Raw genomic sequence first — 17,160 nt, forward strand, 5'->3', positions numbered from 1 at the left:
AGTGAAACTCCACAACTCATGAACATAATTAATTCTCACCAAAGATAATTAACTTCCTCCTTACACTTGTGTAAAAGTTAATTACATACAAAAGTACTCAGTGAGTTGAAGGGATATCATTATTTCTGCTATCCAACGTTGACTCAATCAAAGAAAGCTATTTAGACTAAAGTACAAATCTTCCCATATAGCCTAATTTTTTCCCCACTCAGTTATATTTTTCAAGTTTTGTGGGGGTTTTTTCCTATGGTTAACAACCATTAAGGCCCACATCCTTTGAAACAAATGTGGTCTGTACTGCCTCTGAGATAATTAACCAGATAAACTCTATGCATGCAATATAAGTATTCCTGAACACAGCAGTTTTGAAGAAGGAAATGTTTAAAGCCTAAAATAAATTATTTCAAATTTACCAATCTACTAGATTTCCAAAGTTTGCATAGTAAACTTCATTCTAAATAGCCCTCCCCAAATAAAAGCAAAAACAAAACAAAAACAAACAGAAAACAAAACTCAGCTGATTAAAACTAACAATAAAAATTAGTAGCATATTAGAAGTCAGAATGAATGTTTATTAGATTATATTAATTTGGATTTTCATCTATTTTGAGAATAAAATGCATAAATGAAAATCCTATTAACTCATTAACATTAATTCATTGTTTATTAAAATAAATTCCATTAATTGATCTAGTAATATATTTCATTAATTCTACTATAGAATTAATTCATTAAATAGAATTAATCATTAAGTTCAGTATAATGTTAGTGATAATTTTTTGGTCAGAGAGTTTTTCCTGAACATCATGAAGATGATAGATGCTCTGTTTAAAGGTTGGCTATTGCTCAAAATGTCTGAACCCTCAGCAGGTTGATTAATAGAAGCCAGATCCACATGTTGGTCTGTAACACAATGATTGGCAGCTCCTGGAGGCAAAGTAAGTTGGGCGGCAGAATCCAAATCCATAGCCCAGAGACGGGAAACCACAGAGGCCATAATCCAGGGGTCGGAAGCTCCTGGAACCACAACCCAGGGAGTAGCGACTTCTGGATCGGTAGCCCACGGAGCAGCTGCTGCTGGACCCAGAGCCCACAGATGTGGTGTAAGCTGACCGGCAGGGACTACAGAGTGTGGAGGTCCTTGGGCGGTAGCAGGAAGTCTGGCAAGGGCTGGACACCACACAGGACGTCTGGCAGCTGGTGGGTTCATAGTAGGTGTCCTGACAGCCACGGTAGAGAGAGGAGCCCAGCTGGCAGGTGCTGGGAGAGCAGAGGCTAGTGCTGTAGACCAGGTTTCTGGGGTAGGAAGAGCCACAGGAGGAGCCTGGGGAGCAAAGATAGCCCCCAAGACAGTGGGAGGAGAAGTTTCTAGAGCAGCAGTTGTAGGACATGTTGAGGGGAAATGAGAGTTCAGATAAGTCACACAGAAGCTTCTGAGGTTTAATGTCACCTCCTGGACTGGGGCATTTTTATACTCTCAGCTGTGGGTGTGGCATTCTTCACAGTCATGGATTCCATACTTGGAATTTCTTATTTGTGCAATTCAGTAATATTTTCTGTAATTGTAGATGAATAATTCCTTTCATCTCATATTTATGGGTAAATTCATCATGTTGTTATATCACTAAGTGAACGAACCATTCCAATGTCAAAATTCTATGACTACATGGTATTAATGCCATCCACTCACATCCAGGAAAGCCCCTACTCATATCCTTAGCCCAGAATCATTGTGTATTTGCCTGTATATTGGCTGGAAGAGGCTTAGTGCTAAGGGCAGGGATGGTGATGAAGTCACATTTTTCTGTCAGTGGAATAAAGACACCCTGTTTGTTACTCATATTTTCCTTTCCCTCAATTTAATTCATCCCCTAAAATTATTTCCCATGTATTTTATTATATAATATGTTGTTTCTCAAATCCGTTGGAAAAAGGAAAGTAGATAAGATAAATTGAATGAGAAACATGGTGGGTCACAGAGATAAATCAGCACAAGTATTTAGAGTCAAAATGACTAAAAAAAGACTAATTTGAATCTAAGACTCAGTGGATAGCAACCTGTGCACCTGTGAAAAGAGTCAAGAAGTCAAATATTCTTGAGGCGAGAGGAGATAACTAATGACTATGGGTTTTTCCATCTCTGTGTAATTTAAATAAAAAGTTCCATATCAATATGGTTTGTGGCTTTTCATATGTACCTTGCCTTTCTTGTCATTTATATTTACAATTTGTCTGGAGACCCTTCTCTTCCAGAACAACTCCCATCACATAGTACATTTTGGACAATTTCCCCTTTAGATCCTTTCAGATAATTTTCTCCTTCATTGTAAAAATTGCTTTTTTCCTATTGTAATTTTAAAATAATAAAATGGCATTTTATTATTTTAAAAAATTAAAATATCCAACTATCATTTTTATAGAGCTCTCTGTGTCAGGAAAAACTGAGCTAAAATGAATGCTGAAGGATTCTCTCCAGTTAGACAATAAACTCGGAGGGAAATTAGGGATTGCAGAAGAGAAAAAGACGAGTGAAATATAAGTGAATTATGTCTAAATACTCATTGTGTACAACACTAATTAAAAGATGTGTGGTTCTTAATATACAGGGAGAAGTAAACAGTCATAAATTAAGAATGATCATAAAAATCTCTTAAATTGCTTAAAAATTAAGCTTGGAAAAAAATCTTAAAAATGTAATATTATAGCATTAACCTATTTATCACCTCTGAAAGCATGAAGGTAGATTAAAAAGAAACAAGATAAATCACATGACAACAAAACAGTAAATATGTAGGTAGAAATCTGAATGTTTCAATAATTAAATTAAATATGACTAAATAACCTATGTAAAAGACAGAATATTAGACTGGGCTAAAAATCATAACTGTTTTCTATTTCAAATAGATTTTTTTAAATATAAGGAAACAAAAGAAAAAAAGTAAAAATATATAGCAGGCAAAAGAAATAAACAAAAATTGATAATTCTGCTTTATTAATCTCCAAGTTTGCTATATGATAAGAAATTTGTCAGCTATAAAACAAGATATTTCTTAACAATCATCCTGTCAACCTTCTAGGATGATACACATTATTTTATTTTTCATTTAGAGGGTACTCTAAAGCCATACCATCAAATAGAGTAGATACTAACCACATAGTATTGAGTTTAATTTACATTTATTAAATTAAATTAAATTAAATTAAAATTCAATTTTTCAGTCATAATCACCACATTTCAAGTGCACAGCAGATACATGTGGTTAATGGATACCAAATTTTGGAAACTACAGATAAAAATATTTTCAGCATCACTGAATGTTTTATTAGACAGTGCTGCTTTTGAGAACACAGCATGTAGTTTTGATTTACTAATATAAATTAATATTTTTACTATTTCCTGTACAGTATAAGAATGTTAGAAATCTTAAGACCATTTATTCTTATTCCAGTTTACGTATTACTATGCTAGGAATGTGTTTTAATTTCATGTATGTTTATTTATGTTAATATATATGTCCATGTTTTTATAAACAACATTTACTTAAATTTATCTAATATATATCTTTTGTTTACTCTTCATTCCTTCCTACATCTTTTTGCTCTATTCTGGAATTACTTTGCTTTTCACTATGTATAAATTTTATTACGTTTTAGTGCTGGAAGGTTATTGACAAATTATCTAAGTTCTTGATTATCTAAAAATGTCGATATGTCCCCTTCATTTGTGAAACAGATACTCAAAGTAAGTATTCTAAAATTTTTTTCCTTCTGAAATTAGAGGGTATCTAATTGCTTTTCTACTTTTTTTACTGTTAAAATTCAGTTGTCAATCTTATTGTTACCTTTTTAAAGGTAACTTGTATTTGTCCCCATCTGGTTGATTTAAATTTTTCTCTCTTATTTTCTTGTTCATCAGTTTGACTCCAGTAAAGCCTAGATGTGGATCTTTCTTCATATTTATTGTGCATGGGATTTATAAGAGTTCTTAAATTTATGAATTAATGTTGTTCTATTTGGAAAATTCTCTCTGGATCTCTTTCTATTACATGTTAATTTTCTTAAACCTGGTAATATCCTGACTTGTCAATAGCTGTTAATTTTTCATTGAATAACTATCTATCTATCTATCATCTATCATCTCTCTATCATCTATGTATCTATGTATCTATCATATCTATCATTTATCTATCTATCTATCATCTATCTATCCATTGTCTATCTATCATCTATCTTAGCATGCATATGCATACATAAATGAACAATCTTGTTTTAGGATCCCAATTGAAATTATTTTAGACCTTTCCATATTCTCTGAAGCTCCACTCATTTTTTTTTTTTTTTTAGTTCAAATATCTCTTAGGGAACAATCACTAGTTGTCTCTCCAACTGTATCTATTTTCTTTTTAATCCATTCAACAATTTCACATTTATTTTTTTTCAATTTTAAAATTTCTACTTGGTTATTTTAATGTTTCAGTGGTCTGAGAAATTTCCAATCTACTCTTTGATTTTCTAAATATAAAATACTTATATTAATAGCTATGTCTAATATTTTCATTTACTAAATCTCTCACAAGTGTGTCTACTATATAACATATATTTTAGATTTAGTCATTTCTTAACTTCTTGATGCCTGGTAAAGTTTTCTTGAGTATCAGATTATCTCTATATCTATCTCTATATCATCTCTATATTCATTTATATCTATAGCTATATATTCACATATATCTACGTAAAGTATATCTACAATTATATATACATAAATCTATATTTACACTTACATTTATATCATATCTATGTAAAGATATAATTTAAGGCTCATTCCTGTTATTTATCTAAGTATTGAAATGATTTGGAACTGAACTTCCGTTCATAGGAAAGGATAAATATTTATAGTTCAATCTAATTCTAAGGTGTTTTCCAAAGTCCTGGATAATTTTGGCCAAAAATCGTTGGAAATTTCTACCCTTCAATTTTTTGTTACCCAAGCTTATAAGTTTCATCAACCTCTTTCTTGGACTGAACAACATCCTTCATCTAAAAGTCGTCACAGATTCTTTGACTTGTCCTTATGAAAACCTTTCTCACGTGTTGGTCCTGATTATTTCTGGACATTTTCACATATATTTTCTTTGTCTAGAGTTTCTAGAAAAAAAGACAGTCTAAATAATTTTTTTTTTCATTTGTAAACATGTCAATTTTTACCTTATTCTCCTTGAAGAACAAACTTGAAATTTATACCTAATCATTGGATGGAATATTTATTTTATAATATATGAAAGGGTGATTGGAATATGAGAGAAATGGGAGTAAGAGTGTTCAATCACAAATCTATTTTAGTGGTTTGAATGGAAGGGGATGAAGACAAGAAATATTGCGATTTAAAGTATAATACTTCTAAATGATGGAGTGATGGTTACTAATCAACTCACACCATATAGAATCTCCTTAACTTGTAAGTTAACTAAGTTTCCAATTTTTCCCGGAATATACAAGGCTTTTTCAGTTTTTTATGCTTTGCTTATTCCATTTCATCTTCCCAGATTTCTCCTTTGCCCCTTTCCAATACTCCCACGTCTTTGCAATTCAAAATACACTTCATCTTTTAAATTATCATGACAGGTTTCTCTTATAAATTCCTTATTTTCTTTGTGTCTCAATTTTTTAAATTTAATATAAAAATTTATAATGTGTATCTTTCTCTAAGGGTTGTTATACATCCTGAAGCAATAAGGGATAGGGATATTTATTGAACATGTTTTTGAACTCATTTTTTCTCAGTTTTAGGTTTCTTTTAAAAGCTATTTATCATTTCACTTTACCATGTGCAGATGTAATTCTTCCCTTTTTTTGTTGTTGAGATCCACATTAAATCATCACTTTTGATAACATCAAAAACACTTATTATTTTTTGGCTTGAAACATGAGTAAAAACTAAGGTGGAATATTAACCTTATGATTATAGCTTCTTCCTTTAAATTTCATGGTATTGTTCATTACACATGTGTAGATAAAAAGATCATATTGAATACTCATCAGTGAGATGCAGGTTCTTGATCACTTTTACCAACAAATAATAGGTAATTTCAGTAAAATTATTTAAAATTCATACATAATCATTTTCATTTGTTCTATTCAACTTTCCTTTTATGCATAACCCTAATCATATAAATCAAAATATTATTTTTATCCTCTGTATTTTTTTCTATAACTATTACCTAGTCGGCTATCTTATACCTGTTGGTGTACACATGAAGATCCATATCTCATGAAGAGATTGATGTAATTCCTGATTCTGAGATTCTAATTCAAGCAAGAGTCTTCAACTGCCGATAGCTTGAGTAAGAAAAATGTCCGAGGTCCCTCAAAATTAGTTCAAATCCCCAATTTAGGATTTCCAAACCTATTTACATGCTCATATAAATCATTTAATAATATCCATTTTATCTATCAAAATCAAAACCCTAGCCAAAAAACAATTAACAATAAATATAGCTGTGTCTCAGAACCAATCAATTTATTAGAATATAATTATTTGACTTTGCATACAATTTTGGAATAAAATCAAACGACATGAATTCCATCTCTGGAGCAGAATTTACACTTTATTTTGATTTAGTACATTAAATATAGAATTTTTCAAATAAAGCCCGTCAGCCATATTAGAGGCCAGAGACAAAGTTAGAACTTGATAATCAGAGAATAAGAGGATGATTTTTCCTGTAGATGATGAAGATTATGAAAGTGATGAATCCAGGCATTGATGGTAGCAGACAATGGGATTAGAAATTTAATAAGATGAGCAATAGACATTAGAGCCACAAGGTGATCTGTAATAAGAAGACGAGATGGTCCTAGAAATCAAGGAGGATGGACAGCAGAATTGACACCCGTGGCTCAGAAAAGGGAAACCATGGATTCCGCAAGTCAGGGATCTGAAGTCACTGGAACCACAGTCCAATGAGTTGGAGCTTCTGGATCCATAGCCCAGGGAGCAGCTGCCGCTGGACCCAGAGTCCAGAGACACGCTAGAAGTCGCGTGGCAGGGACTACAGACTGTGGAGGTCCTTGGGCAGTAGCAGGACGTCTGGCAGGGGCTAAACACCACACAGGATGTCTGGCTGCTGGTGGGCTCACAGCAGGTCTCCTGACCGCCACGGTAGAGAGAGGAGCCCAGCTGGCAGGTGCTGGGAGAGCAGAGGTCAGTGCTGTAGACCAGGTTTCTGGGGTAGGAAGAGCCACGGGAGAAGCGAAGGGAGTGTGGGTAGCCCCTAAGGGAGAGGGAAGAGAAGTTTCCAGAGCAGCAGTTGTAGGACATGTTGACGGGAGGTGTGAGTTTCGGCTGCATTACAGGGAGATTCTGCGTTTGAATGCTACTCCTGGACTGTGGTATTTAATATTCCCAGCAATGGGTATGGCACCTTACAGTATCATCTTTTCTGTATTTGAAGTCTCTCCTTTAAATACATGTAACTCAGTAATCCTCTTTGTAATTGCAGTTAACTAATTCTTTTTATCTTATACTTATTTGTGAACTCGTTTTTATAGCATTACGTCAATAATTACATCTGTTACAAATGCTACGACGGTATGTAATTAGTGCCTACTCCATCATGGCCGGGAAAGTCCCTCTTATTTTATTTGTTGATGACTACTTGTACATCCGCTCCTATTTTGGCTGGAGAAGATTTCATTTCTAGAATGGGGCTTGCAATGCTGCAGCCATCTCCCTTTTGTGTCAATGGCCAGGAAGCAGAAATGTGATATTGATTAATGACCTTCTAAAGATTGTCCTTACATTGAACCACTGATTCACCTGCCTATTATAATTTTCCATCTATTATTTACTATTAGCAATCCTTACTATGCCCGGTCTAGAGGGCCAATATAAAAATAAACCAAAGGGACTGAGAAAGATGACTTAGAATAAACATAATTCTGAACATTTTTTTAAATTTAGTGTTTAGAAAAATGAAATCAAATCTAAAGCATGGAGAGACCAATGTGGACACATGTGAAGAAAAATAGAGTGGGAGACATTATTGAGATTATGGGAAGAAACAAGGAGCAGTGGTAGAGAGAGGTATGAAAATTTTCTTCTACCTCACTGGGCAGCCTATGGATATCTATGTCTTAATTTAATCAAATCAAAATAGTTTCAAAATGAAATTGATTAATGGCTTTTGTATTATATATTTATATTTGGAAAATGTCCTGGTGTCTACCCTCATACAATATCTGTTAATTCCTACCTCAAAATTTTGAATGCCTTTTGAGCATTTCTAAGGTCATGACAAATTTTGTGTTTTTCTCTCTACTTGTGGTACATGATTCTGTCTTAGCTTTCTAACGAGAGGTGGATCCATGATTTGAGTTTTAAAGTTTATAATTTCGGGGGTCCTCTTTAAGAAAAATAATACAATAGTAGATATAACTATAGATGTTAATTTAGAATAAAAATAACATTAACAAACAAAAACTTACAGGTTGATAAAAACCACATATATCACAAAATCAAACAATAATATGATATCATAATCATTACTATCATCTGTAACTTTTCCCCTATATTTTTTGCCGCAAAAGCCTTGAACAACTCCACATACGACAATGATTTTGTTAACATGACATTCTGTAGAAAGTATAGAAACATCATTCAGTTTTTTTTTCCTCCAGAATTGTGTGTTAAAGAAATACTTTTAAATTATTTTTGATGACATGGAAAAGTTTCTTTTAACATTGCCATTTGTTATTAGTAATGCCTCATCTGTTACAACCTCTGTCCTTTCTTCTCAGTCAATGTTTCAAGTCTGGGGTTCTGTTTATCTTAGCCAGGTGTCCTGATTCATCTCCTCATCCTAGTCTGCTGGCCCTGGGGTTGGGGACTTGTGTGAGGATCAGCTACAAATGGCTGTGGACCTTGAGTTTTAGTGGCTTCCTAGCAGGTAGCAGGAAAGTGTCTTGGTTTAAACCCTTCTTGAAATCAAATCTCCCTGAAGTTCTGAGATTTATCAGGTTGATTCTGGGGGCTGGACGTAGTATAGACAGATCTCTGGATCCATCCCCGGCCTCAAACTACTACAAGGACAAAGAAGTGACTCTCAGGCTACAGCAGCACAGCTGGAACACTGGGGTCCTCCAAGACTTCCTGGAGGAGTGCCAACAGAGGCTTGGAAAATGTCAGGCAAATGAACCCTCACGAGGACCCTCACTTTTAAACTTCAGTAGGTTAAATCTGTCTCTGCCTTTACCTTAGATGCACTTCCCAAGATGTCTGCACACATGCTCGTGCCATTCTGCTTGAGATTCCAGGGTCCTCCATGCGGTGCCCACGTCTCCTTTCAAGAAACCTTCCACACAATGTCTCTCTCAGAGCTCCAAACTAACTTTTGATAATTACGTTGCTGTATTTCGTTATTTATCTTTTGTCTTCTTTAACTCCAAAATTTTTTAAAAATATGAAAATGTCTGACAGATTTATCATGTTCTTTGAATACTTAACTTGGTTTCCCGACAATTTTAAGACAAATACACTGAGGTAATGTACACCAAAGATCAAATATGTGATATCAGGGATTTGAGAAGTGTAACGCTGTGGCTTATGACACTGAGTTGCCATTCTAATAAAAATACAATAAAAGTATATTATGTGTGGTAAATTGTCTACTTTTCTTTAATATAAAAGCATGCTTAATTGCAATTTTAAAGAAAGGAAGCACCATATATGATTTTTATAGGTCAAAGGAATAAATGAAGTAGCTGCATTCACATCAAACAGCTACTTTTAAAAAGTTTATCTTATGATCTTTTAAAATACTAAATTTTTTTCTATGGGCTTCTAGCCACTGGGATAGAAGTCCTAGTCCATGCAATGATGCGAAGACCAAGCCTTGCTCAAGTCTCTGTTTTCAAAGAATTTCTTGGTCCCTATGATTCCCCACAATTCTAAGCACTATTCTTTTTTTTTTTTTTATCCAGCTCTGAGGCTCAATTTCAGTTACTATTAGTTATCAAACTTGCAATATTATTTTGTTGTGTTAGTTAATGTCTCTCACAAATGGAAGAATGAGAGATGAATTGAGAGTCTTTGGGTTTTAAGACAATTTGTGAAAACAAACTCCTTTGTACACTTGAAGGATAGTCTTACACATTTAATTGAAAAAATGCCATTATTTTGTGTTGATGGATTAGAATATAAAACATCAGTCATGAAACAAATCATAGGTCAACTAGGCTACCTCACTTATGTTGATGATCCTCTGACTTAAATTACTTTATACAACAACAGAATTTGGATTGGCTTTTATGTGGTGGGCAAAGGCTTAAATCAGTGGTATCTTAGTTCTTAATAGGCCACAGAATTGATAATAGGTCATTTTAGAACATACAAACCAACCAGAAAATAAATAAACAGTTAAAAAAAATGATTGAACTCGTCCTCAGGCCACTGCTCCACATGTGACTCTTATGTACCACCGTTGTCGGAAATCGCTCCCTTAAATTAAGGGTTAACATCTAGCCCAAATCTCAGGAGAGATGCTCAGAGCCCCATAAAATCGTACCACATTCCTGACAACTGTAACCACGTCTACACAGCGAGTGTTTTTCCAAGAATATGAAGTACAACATTAAAGAGAGGAAAAAGGAAATCTATTTTCTGTTTATAACACTATAATTCTATTGTAATGGGCAGCCTTGCTAATAATAAGCTGCGCCCTCTCTTCATGCCATCATACAGACATGATAGCTGTTAGGAATGCTGCTGTTCGAGAATGTCGAAGATGGATTTTGTAGCATTAATATCTATTCTGCAAGAGACAGCATCTTAGGGTTTAAACAAAGCCACGTGTCACTACCCAGTGACAGTGTGCAGATGGTCTCATGATGACTAGTAATGACTCATTATAAAATTGGGAGAGGAGAAGAGCAATTTCGATAGATTATGATAGCTAAAATTGAGAGGCAGAATAGTAAAAAAAAAGCTTTTGCATTAGAGATCAGATGAATGGTATTGTTGAACATATGAGTGCAACTGAAACTGTCTGTGACATAGAGGAGATACTCCATAGGTATATGTTGATTGAATGAAAAGGAAAGTTAGATAGCAGATGTCTTAAATGAAATAGGCCTATAAGAAGATTGTACACATATTAACTATTTTTTTATTTGTCTTTTCTTTGGCTGGGTAGCTGAATGCAGGTTCACTCTATCTATAAACAGATTTGGAAGCTTTTCTGCTCAGAAGTCATAGGTCAGAGAAGAACCATGGGCTTAAATTTTCCCAGCTGGTATCAAGTCCTGGCCTAGTGGAAAGAAGTGACTAAAGAGGAAAGAGCCCCTGCTAGCAGACGTCTGTATGTATGAGTAGCTTTGAGGTGCTCTGGCCTGACACTCTGAGGATGTTTGACCCTGGGGTGTCACCATCCCCTGCTTCTTCCTTCTTTCCAAAGTCTTTACTGGCAGAAGGCATGGTAAGTGTCTCATGGAAGGCAACTCCATATTTGCTCAGCATTTATTCATCTAACCTCCAGAAAGCAATGTAGGATTGAGTGTGCTCTTTGTTTACAAAGCACCTCCATCTCCAGAGGTGGGTTAGGGAAGAAGAACATGAGCGGGGATGGTGTGGAGAGGCAAGCAGGGAAAAGGAAGCTGAAGAGGAAGAGGTTATTCCATGGTGCTTCTGGATTTTCAGAGGCTGAAAAGTAGAAAATACTTGAGATTTCTTTGTTTCCTAAGCCTGTTCGCCCTGTAATTAGGATGGAGCCCTTGCCAGGAATAGAGCCCAATTGTCTTTGGAGTAGACTTCGTTTCATGTCGCTCGTTTGGCTGAGCACTGCAGTGGGTGGTTGGCAGGAGGCACATGCAAAGCAGTGTCCATTGAAGACAGCTGGACAGAGCTTCAGCATTTGGGAAACCTGTAGTTTAAAGTTCTTGTTTTGTTTTTTTTGGTTACAACAGTGCAAACCAGCAATGTGAACTCGGCTTGCTCTGTTTCCTGTTTCAGTGCTCAAATTCTGTGATGTTAAAATTTGGTTCTGGCAGCATCACTGGTACCCGGACAGTAATTCCCCTGCAAGTCCTGTTCTGTTCAAAGTAGACCAAGGTTTTGATGAGAGTGGTTGAAGAGCTGTAAAACCCAGATTAGTCCATTCATTTTCCTAGGGAAGTGTTATGCACAGGGTTCTTTCTTCTTTCTTGATGTTGACTTTTTAAAATTAAATTTATTGGGGTGACATTGGTTAATAAAATTATATGTTTCAAGTGTATGATTCAATGATACATCATGTGTATATTGCATTGTATGCTCACCACCCTGAGTTAAATTTCCTTTTGTGATCATATGTTTGACTCTCTTTACCTTTATCTGCCTACCCTTTCCCTCTGGTAACCACTAAACTGTTGTCTGTGTCCACGAGTCCCTGTCTGTTTGTCTTCTTTGTTTGTTGCTTTCAGTTTTATATCCCACATATGAGTGAAATCATATGGTTCTCAACATTTTCGTCTGACTTATTTCTCTTAGCATGATAATCTCAAGATCCATCCACATTGTCACAAATGACAATATTAATCCTTTCTTATGGCTGAGTCATAACTTATCCTAATACCAAGATCTGATTTATTTTTCAAGACTTGCAATTTAAGACAAACAAGTAAGGTAAATCTCAGGGCATTGTGGAACAGAGTATGTTTGATCACTCAGGATATTAACTCTGCTGAGTTTCAGTAATGCCTGTTAAAACGAGATGTGAGAATCTCACCAGGCCAGTGAGTAGCTCTGGAAAGGGGGTACACCATCACAACTGAGAGACAATGTAACACAGAGGCTAAAATCATGGGATGCTTGTTGTCAGAACTCCAGTGAGGCAAAGCTATTGACGTGAGCCTTTCATGCCCCACTTTTCTCATCTGTGGTCTGGGGACAATAGTATCTCTCTCATTGGGTTATGAGAATTGAGGTAATAGATGTGAAATACTCAGAGCAGTGCCTGACAATTAGCAAGAAATATGTGTAAATCTTTGCTCAAACAAAGAAAACACTTCCCAAGTGATTCTGAGGTAGCGAACTTGAGAATCACTAATGTAAATATCTTAAGTATATTTTTTATTGTTTGAGTCACTCTTTGTTAAAAAAGCAAAACGTTTATAATTAAATGAGAAACTTAGTATTTCAAAAATTACTTTTGTTTAAAAATAAGAACAGAGCAACTGCAACCCCATCTAGATAGCACCGTTTTGAACCTTTATGGGACTAAATCAGCATTTCAAAACCAGTGATAAATGACCTCCTGACTTAATGACGTATAATGTTGTACTGTTATGCTGTGTTACTCTTTTTCTTTTTCTTTCTCTCCTTTCCCTGCTTCTTTATGCTTGTTTCATGTGCCATTCCTCTTAACTTTCTAAACTAATAACACTCTCAAAGAAAAGAAGCCTTTCTATTTGTTTCATTGATCGAATAAAGTTGATTCTCCTCTTTGCTTATTTGCAAAAACAGTTAAGCATTTCTATTCATTTCTCTTAAAATTTAAATTGAGTTTTACTGGTATTTCAGATTAGAAATTATTGAATGAAAATTTTCCAACTCCTATTCTAAATTTTGAACTTTCAGGGTTATAACACCTTTCTAATAGAATATTCCCAAAGGCTAACAATTTCAAGATGATTTGCGACTGTGGCTCTGATGAAACTTTGTTCACAATTGTACATATCTGGCCTCCGTGGCTCTTAGTCTGTTGTTCCTACAGAGTGCTTTAGGAAGCCCCACTTTGTACATTTCTTCTTTCTTAAATGAAAAGACCTAGGTGAAAGGGGTGACATTGTTTTCTCAGTTTCTGGCTCTTAATGGACTTTTAGTAATTTTTACTAAAAAGATGAGTGTAGCCATTCTTAGTATTGACTTTATTATTTTTGCTTGTTGACAACTGGAAATGTGTCATTATTGTTTCATGAACTGAGATTTTGTGTCCTGGTTCCCTAGGGAACAGAAATAAAAGAACGTGGTACCTGTCAGTGTGAGATGGCAGAGAGCGGGAGGTAGCAGGAGGCCCTGCTGTGCTGCATGGTGATTACTGGATTATTGGCCATGAAAATAGCCTCTTTTATCCTATAAATGAGAAAGGAATAATCTGTGTGAATGAATAAAACATATTCAGCCATGTCTGTGCAGGGGAAAATCAATTTCATTTTGATTAGAGAACTGATTAGTGAGGCCCCAGAGGACTCTACCAGGATGTATTCTTTCCATATAACACACCCAGTGGTAAAGGTTTATAAAGTTCACTCTAATTCCTCATTATACCCAAAGAAACCTAAAATTGGGAAACCATATCTAATCAACTTTCTAAAGTGCCTCTTTTTCTACTTTTAATGACTACTTGTCTTCTGTTAAGAATTGAAAGGTGTCCCCTAAAATTCGTATGTTGAAGCTCTACACATTAGCACCTCAGAATGTGCCCTTATTGGGAGGTATGGTCTTTACAAAGGTAATCAAGTTATAGGGGGGTCATTACGATGGGCTCTACTGTGATATAACTGGTGTCATAAAAAGGGGAAAATTTGGACACAGAGATGTAAATCTATAGAGGGAAAGAGATATGAGAGACGAAGGAAAAGTTGGCTTTCCACAAGCCAAGGAGAGCCGCCCAGAGCAGATCCTTCCATCACAACCCTCAGCAGAAACCAGCCATACCAGTACTTTACCTGAGACTTCCAGTTTCCAGAACTGTGAGACAGGGCATTTCTATCGTTTAAGCCACCCAGTCTTAAAAGTGGTACTTTGTCATGGCAGCCCTAGCAAATTAACACATCATCCTCTGTCAAAAGAAAGTATTCTTATCCCAGGAATCGAGTTGCCCCAGTGAATCCCTTTGCTCAGTGTTTATCAAGTTTCTGTTAGCCTCCTCCTAGACACATCTTGTTCCCCTTCCTCATCAGTCTATCTAGGGGATAGTACCGGTACTGTTAGCTTGGGCTACAGACTCTGTGGTTTTCAGTCTCTGGGCTGTGGATCCGAGACCTCCCCCACCCCTGGTGATGGATTGGGCTTCTTGGACACTTCTGCTGTTTCTCCAGGAGAGGTCAGTCACTTTATTTCCAATCTATTTGTGCTCAGAGGTCTATAGATCATTGTGTTGCATTTCTAGGATCTCAAAAATCTAATTTTTAAAAACTTTATTACTAAAGAAACTCTAGATCTGCTAACTCAAGAGCTGCCTATCAATTTCTAAGAAATGAGACCTTCAAAAGGCATCTTCCAGCACTAACTTAGCTTTTTGGTCCACCAGTAACATATGCTACAAAAGAAATCTGCAAGTTGCTACTTCTGAATCTCTCTCTCCCTCCCTCCTTCTCTCTCTCTCTCCCTCTCTCCCCCTGCCCCTTTCTCCCTTCCACCCTCCCTCTCCCTTTCTTATAACACATTTTATGTTCTTTACTTTCTGGATCATCTCTTCCCAGTTTATCACAAAGGACTAGAAACATGTCAGCTGATTTTACAATAATTTGCTTAACATAGAAGTCAAGCTCACGTTTCTACTTACTTCAATGCATTTTGTTTGTGCCTTTAGTCACTTTTCTTTGGCATGAAAATGCATCAGTCCTCCTTTCCCTGAGGAACACCATTTAACTGCAAGGTATAGAGTTTCTGGAGCATATATGCCAGCCAGATGCCCCAGATATTGAAATCACTCCTATAGGTAGACTCCTAATTATCTCTCTCTGTTTTTACTTTTTTTCTTCTCTTGGTCTCTATCTAAACCTGGAGCCCCAAACAAAATGGTTTTTTTGCAAAGTCCAAACAATAATTAGCTTCTTCCCATCTCTTGTGAGATATGGAAAAGTATATAAGTTAAGAAATGTGCTGAGAAAAGATGTTTCTTTTATGCTAGCTGTTCCATTTGAGACCTAAATGTTATCTCAAAGAAGCAGAATCCAAATTTAAGCAAAGATCAGAATATAGTTCCTGTCACCCAGAAATATATTTCTGGATCCTAACAGAGTCAGAGTTTGGGAGAATTTGGGAATGGATTTGGTACTAATAACTCAGATTATTGTGACTTCATAGACTTTATTCATTTGCTCATTCATATATATATCTATACATGAATAAGAATAAGATTTGGAGTAAGATAAACCTGAACTTGACTCTTAAATCCAAGAGAAATCTGAATTTGACTCTTAAATACTTATAAGAAATGACCTTACATCATTTCTTAAATTTTGTTTGCCTCCCCTCTGCAGCTGGTAACTGTGAATGACAGTGGCATATATTTTTTTGAAAAATAAATTAGTTTGTATATGTAACATTCCTGGCATAGTGTTTTTTTTTTTTTTTAATACATATTGATCCTTCTACTTTCCTTTTTACCTAACTTCTATGTTACTCCATGTCCCTTTGTTTTGATCTCTCTTTATCCAGAAAATCTCTTTATTTAGGAAAACTCTCTTGACTTCTTAGAATTCACGTCTATGCTTCCTTCTATATGAGCTTGCTTTTGATTATTAGTAGTCCTGAACTTGTCTTTTTATGGCTTTGTACGCTCATAATTTACGGCATGTGAATTAGAAATTAAAGTGAACTAATTTTCGGTATTGATTCACAGAAAAGTGTAAAGTTGATGAATATATTTGAACCAAAGGGATCTTGTCAGAGAAAAGCTATAAAAGCCTTCATGGAAACCATTATTTGAGGTGGACCTAAAGTCCAACTCTTGGGAGTACAGTTAAATTAAATGAAGAGAGAGATATTCAGGAAAGGTCCAAGGATTTGTAAAAGGTTAGAGAATCAGGGTGGGAAATTTTGTTTTTTCTTTGAGGGGATTGTTGGTGTCATTGAAGTCTAACATAGTGGTGTAAAATTGTGGTAGATCTTAGATATTAATTTTCCTGGTTTGGGTTAATCATGCATAGACAATAGTCTAATTAAAATTTATTTCAACAGAATTGAATAACTGGGGCCAAAAACTGAGCACAAGCCAATCCTAATTATTCCAGTATTTCTCACTTCGTTGTCCTAATATTTTTTTATTCCTTATCATGCATCCAATCTTTTATTCTCTGTTCTTGTGAACACCATTATTCACCTTTCTTGTTACTGAGCCAGTATGGTGAAGAGTGTAGACTCAGTTAAAGCTATGATAGTATATATCTGCTACATCACAG

At 35.4% G+C, this 17,160-nt stretch overlaps 2 protein-coding genes across 2 annotated transcripts; both read right to left on the reverse strand.

The window, feature by feature from the left end:
* Positions 1-875: 875 nt before the first annotated feature.
* Positions 876-1,418, reverse strand: LOC105290789 (keratin-associated protein 13-1-like). The gene has a single exon (XM_011358182.2). The coding sequence runs from the start codon at positions 1,389-1,391 to the stop codon at positions 876-878; it is 516 nt and encodes a 171-aa protein (XP_011356484.1). The 5' UTR covers positions 1,392-1,418.
* A 5,372-nt stretch (positions 1,419-6,790) lies between these two features.
* LOC105290826 (keratin-associated protein 13-1-like) lies at positions 6,791-7,367 on the reverse strand. The gene has a single exon (XM_011358237.2). It carries the CDS (start codon positions 7,346-7,348, stop codon positions 6,791-6,793), a length of 558 nt encoding a protein of 185 aa, XP_011356539.1. The 5' UTR covers positions 7,349-7,367.
* Positions 7,368-17,160: the final 9,793 nt, after the last annotated feature.

This window comes from Pteropus vampyrus, unplaced genomic scaffold (genome assembly GCF_000151845.1).
Source record: "Pteropus vampyrus isolate Shadow unplaced genomic scaffold, Pvam_2.0 Scaffold38, whole genome shotgun sequence".
In the NCBI taxonomy this organism is placed as follows: domain Eukaryota; kingdom Metazoa; phylum Chordata; class Mammalia; order Chiroptera; family Pteropodidae; genus Pteropus; species Pteropus vampyrus.

Bases quoted from the DNA above. Each gene is read 5' to 3' on its own strand.
- LOC105290826 (XM_011358237.2), bottom strand. From the start codon at position 7,348: ATGCAGCCGAAACTCACACCTCCCGTCAACATGTCCTACAACTGCTGC.
- LOC105290789 (XM_011358182.2), bottom strand. From the start codon at position 1,391: ATGTCCTACAACTGCTGCTCTAGAAACTTCTCCTCCCACTGTCTTGGG.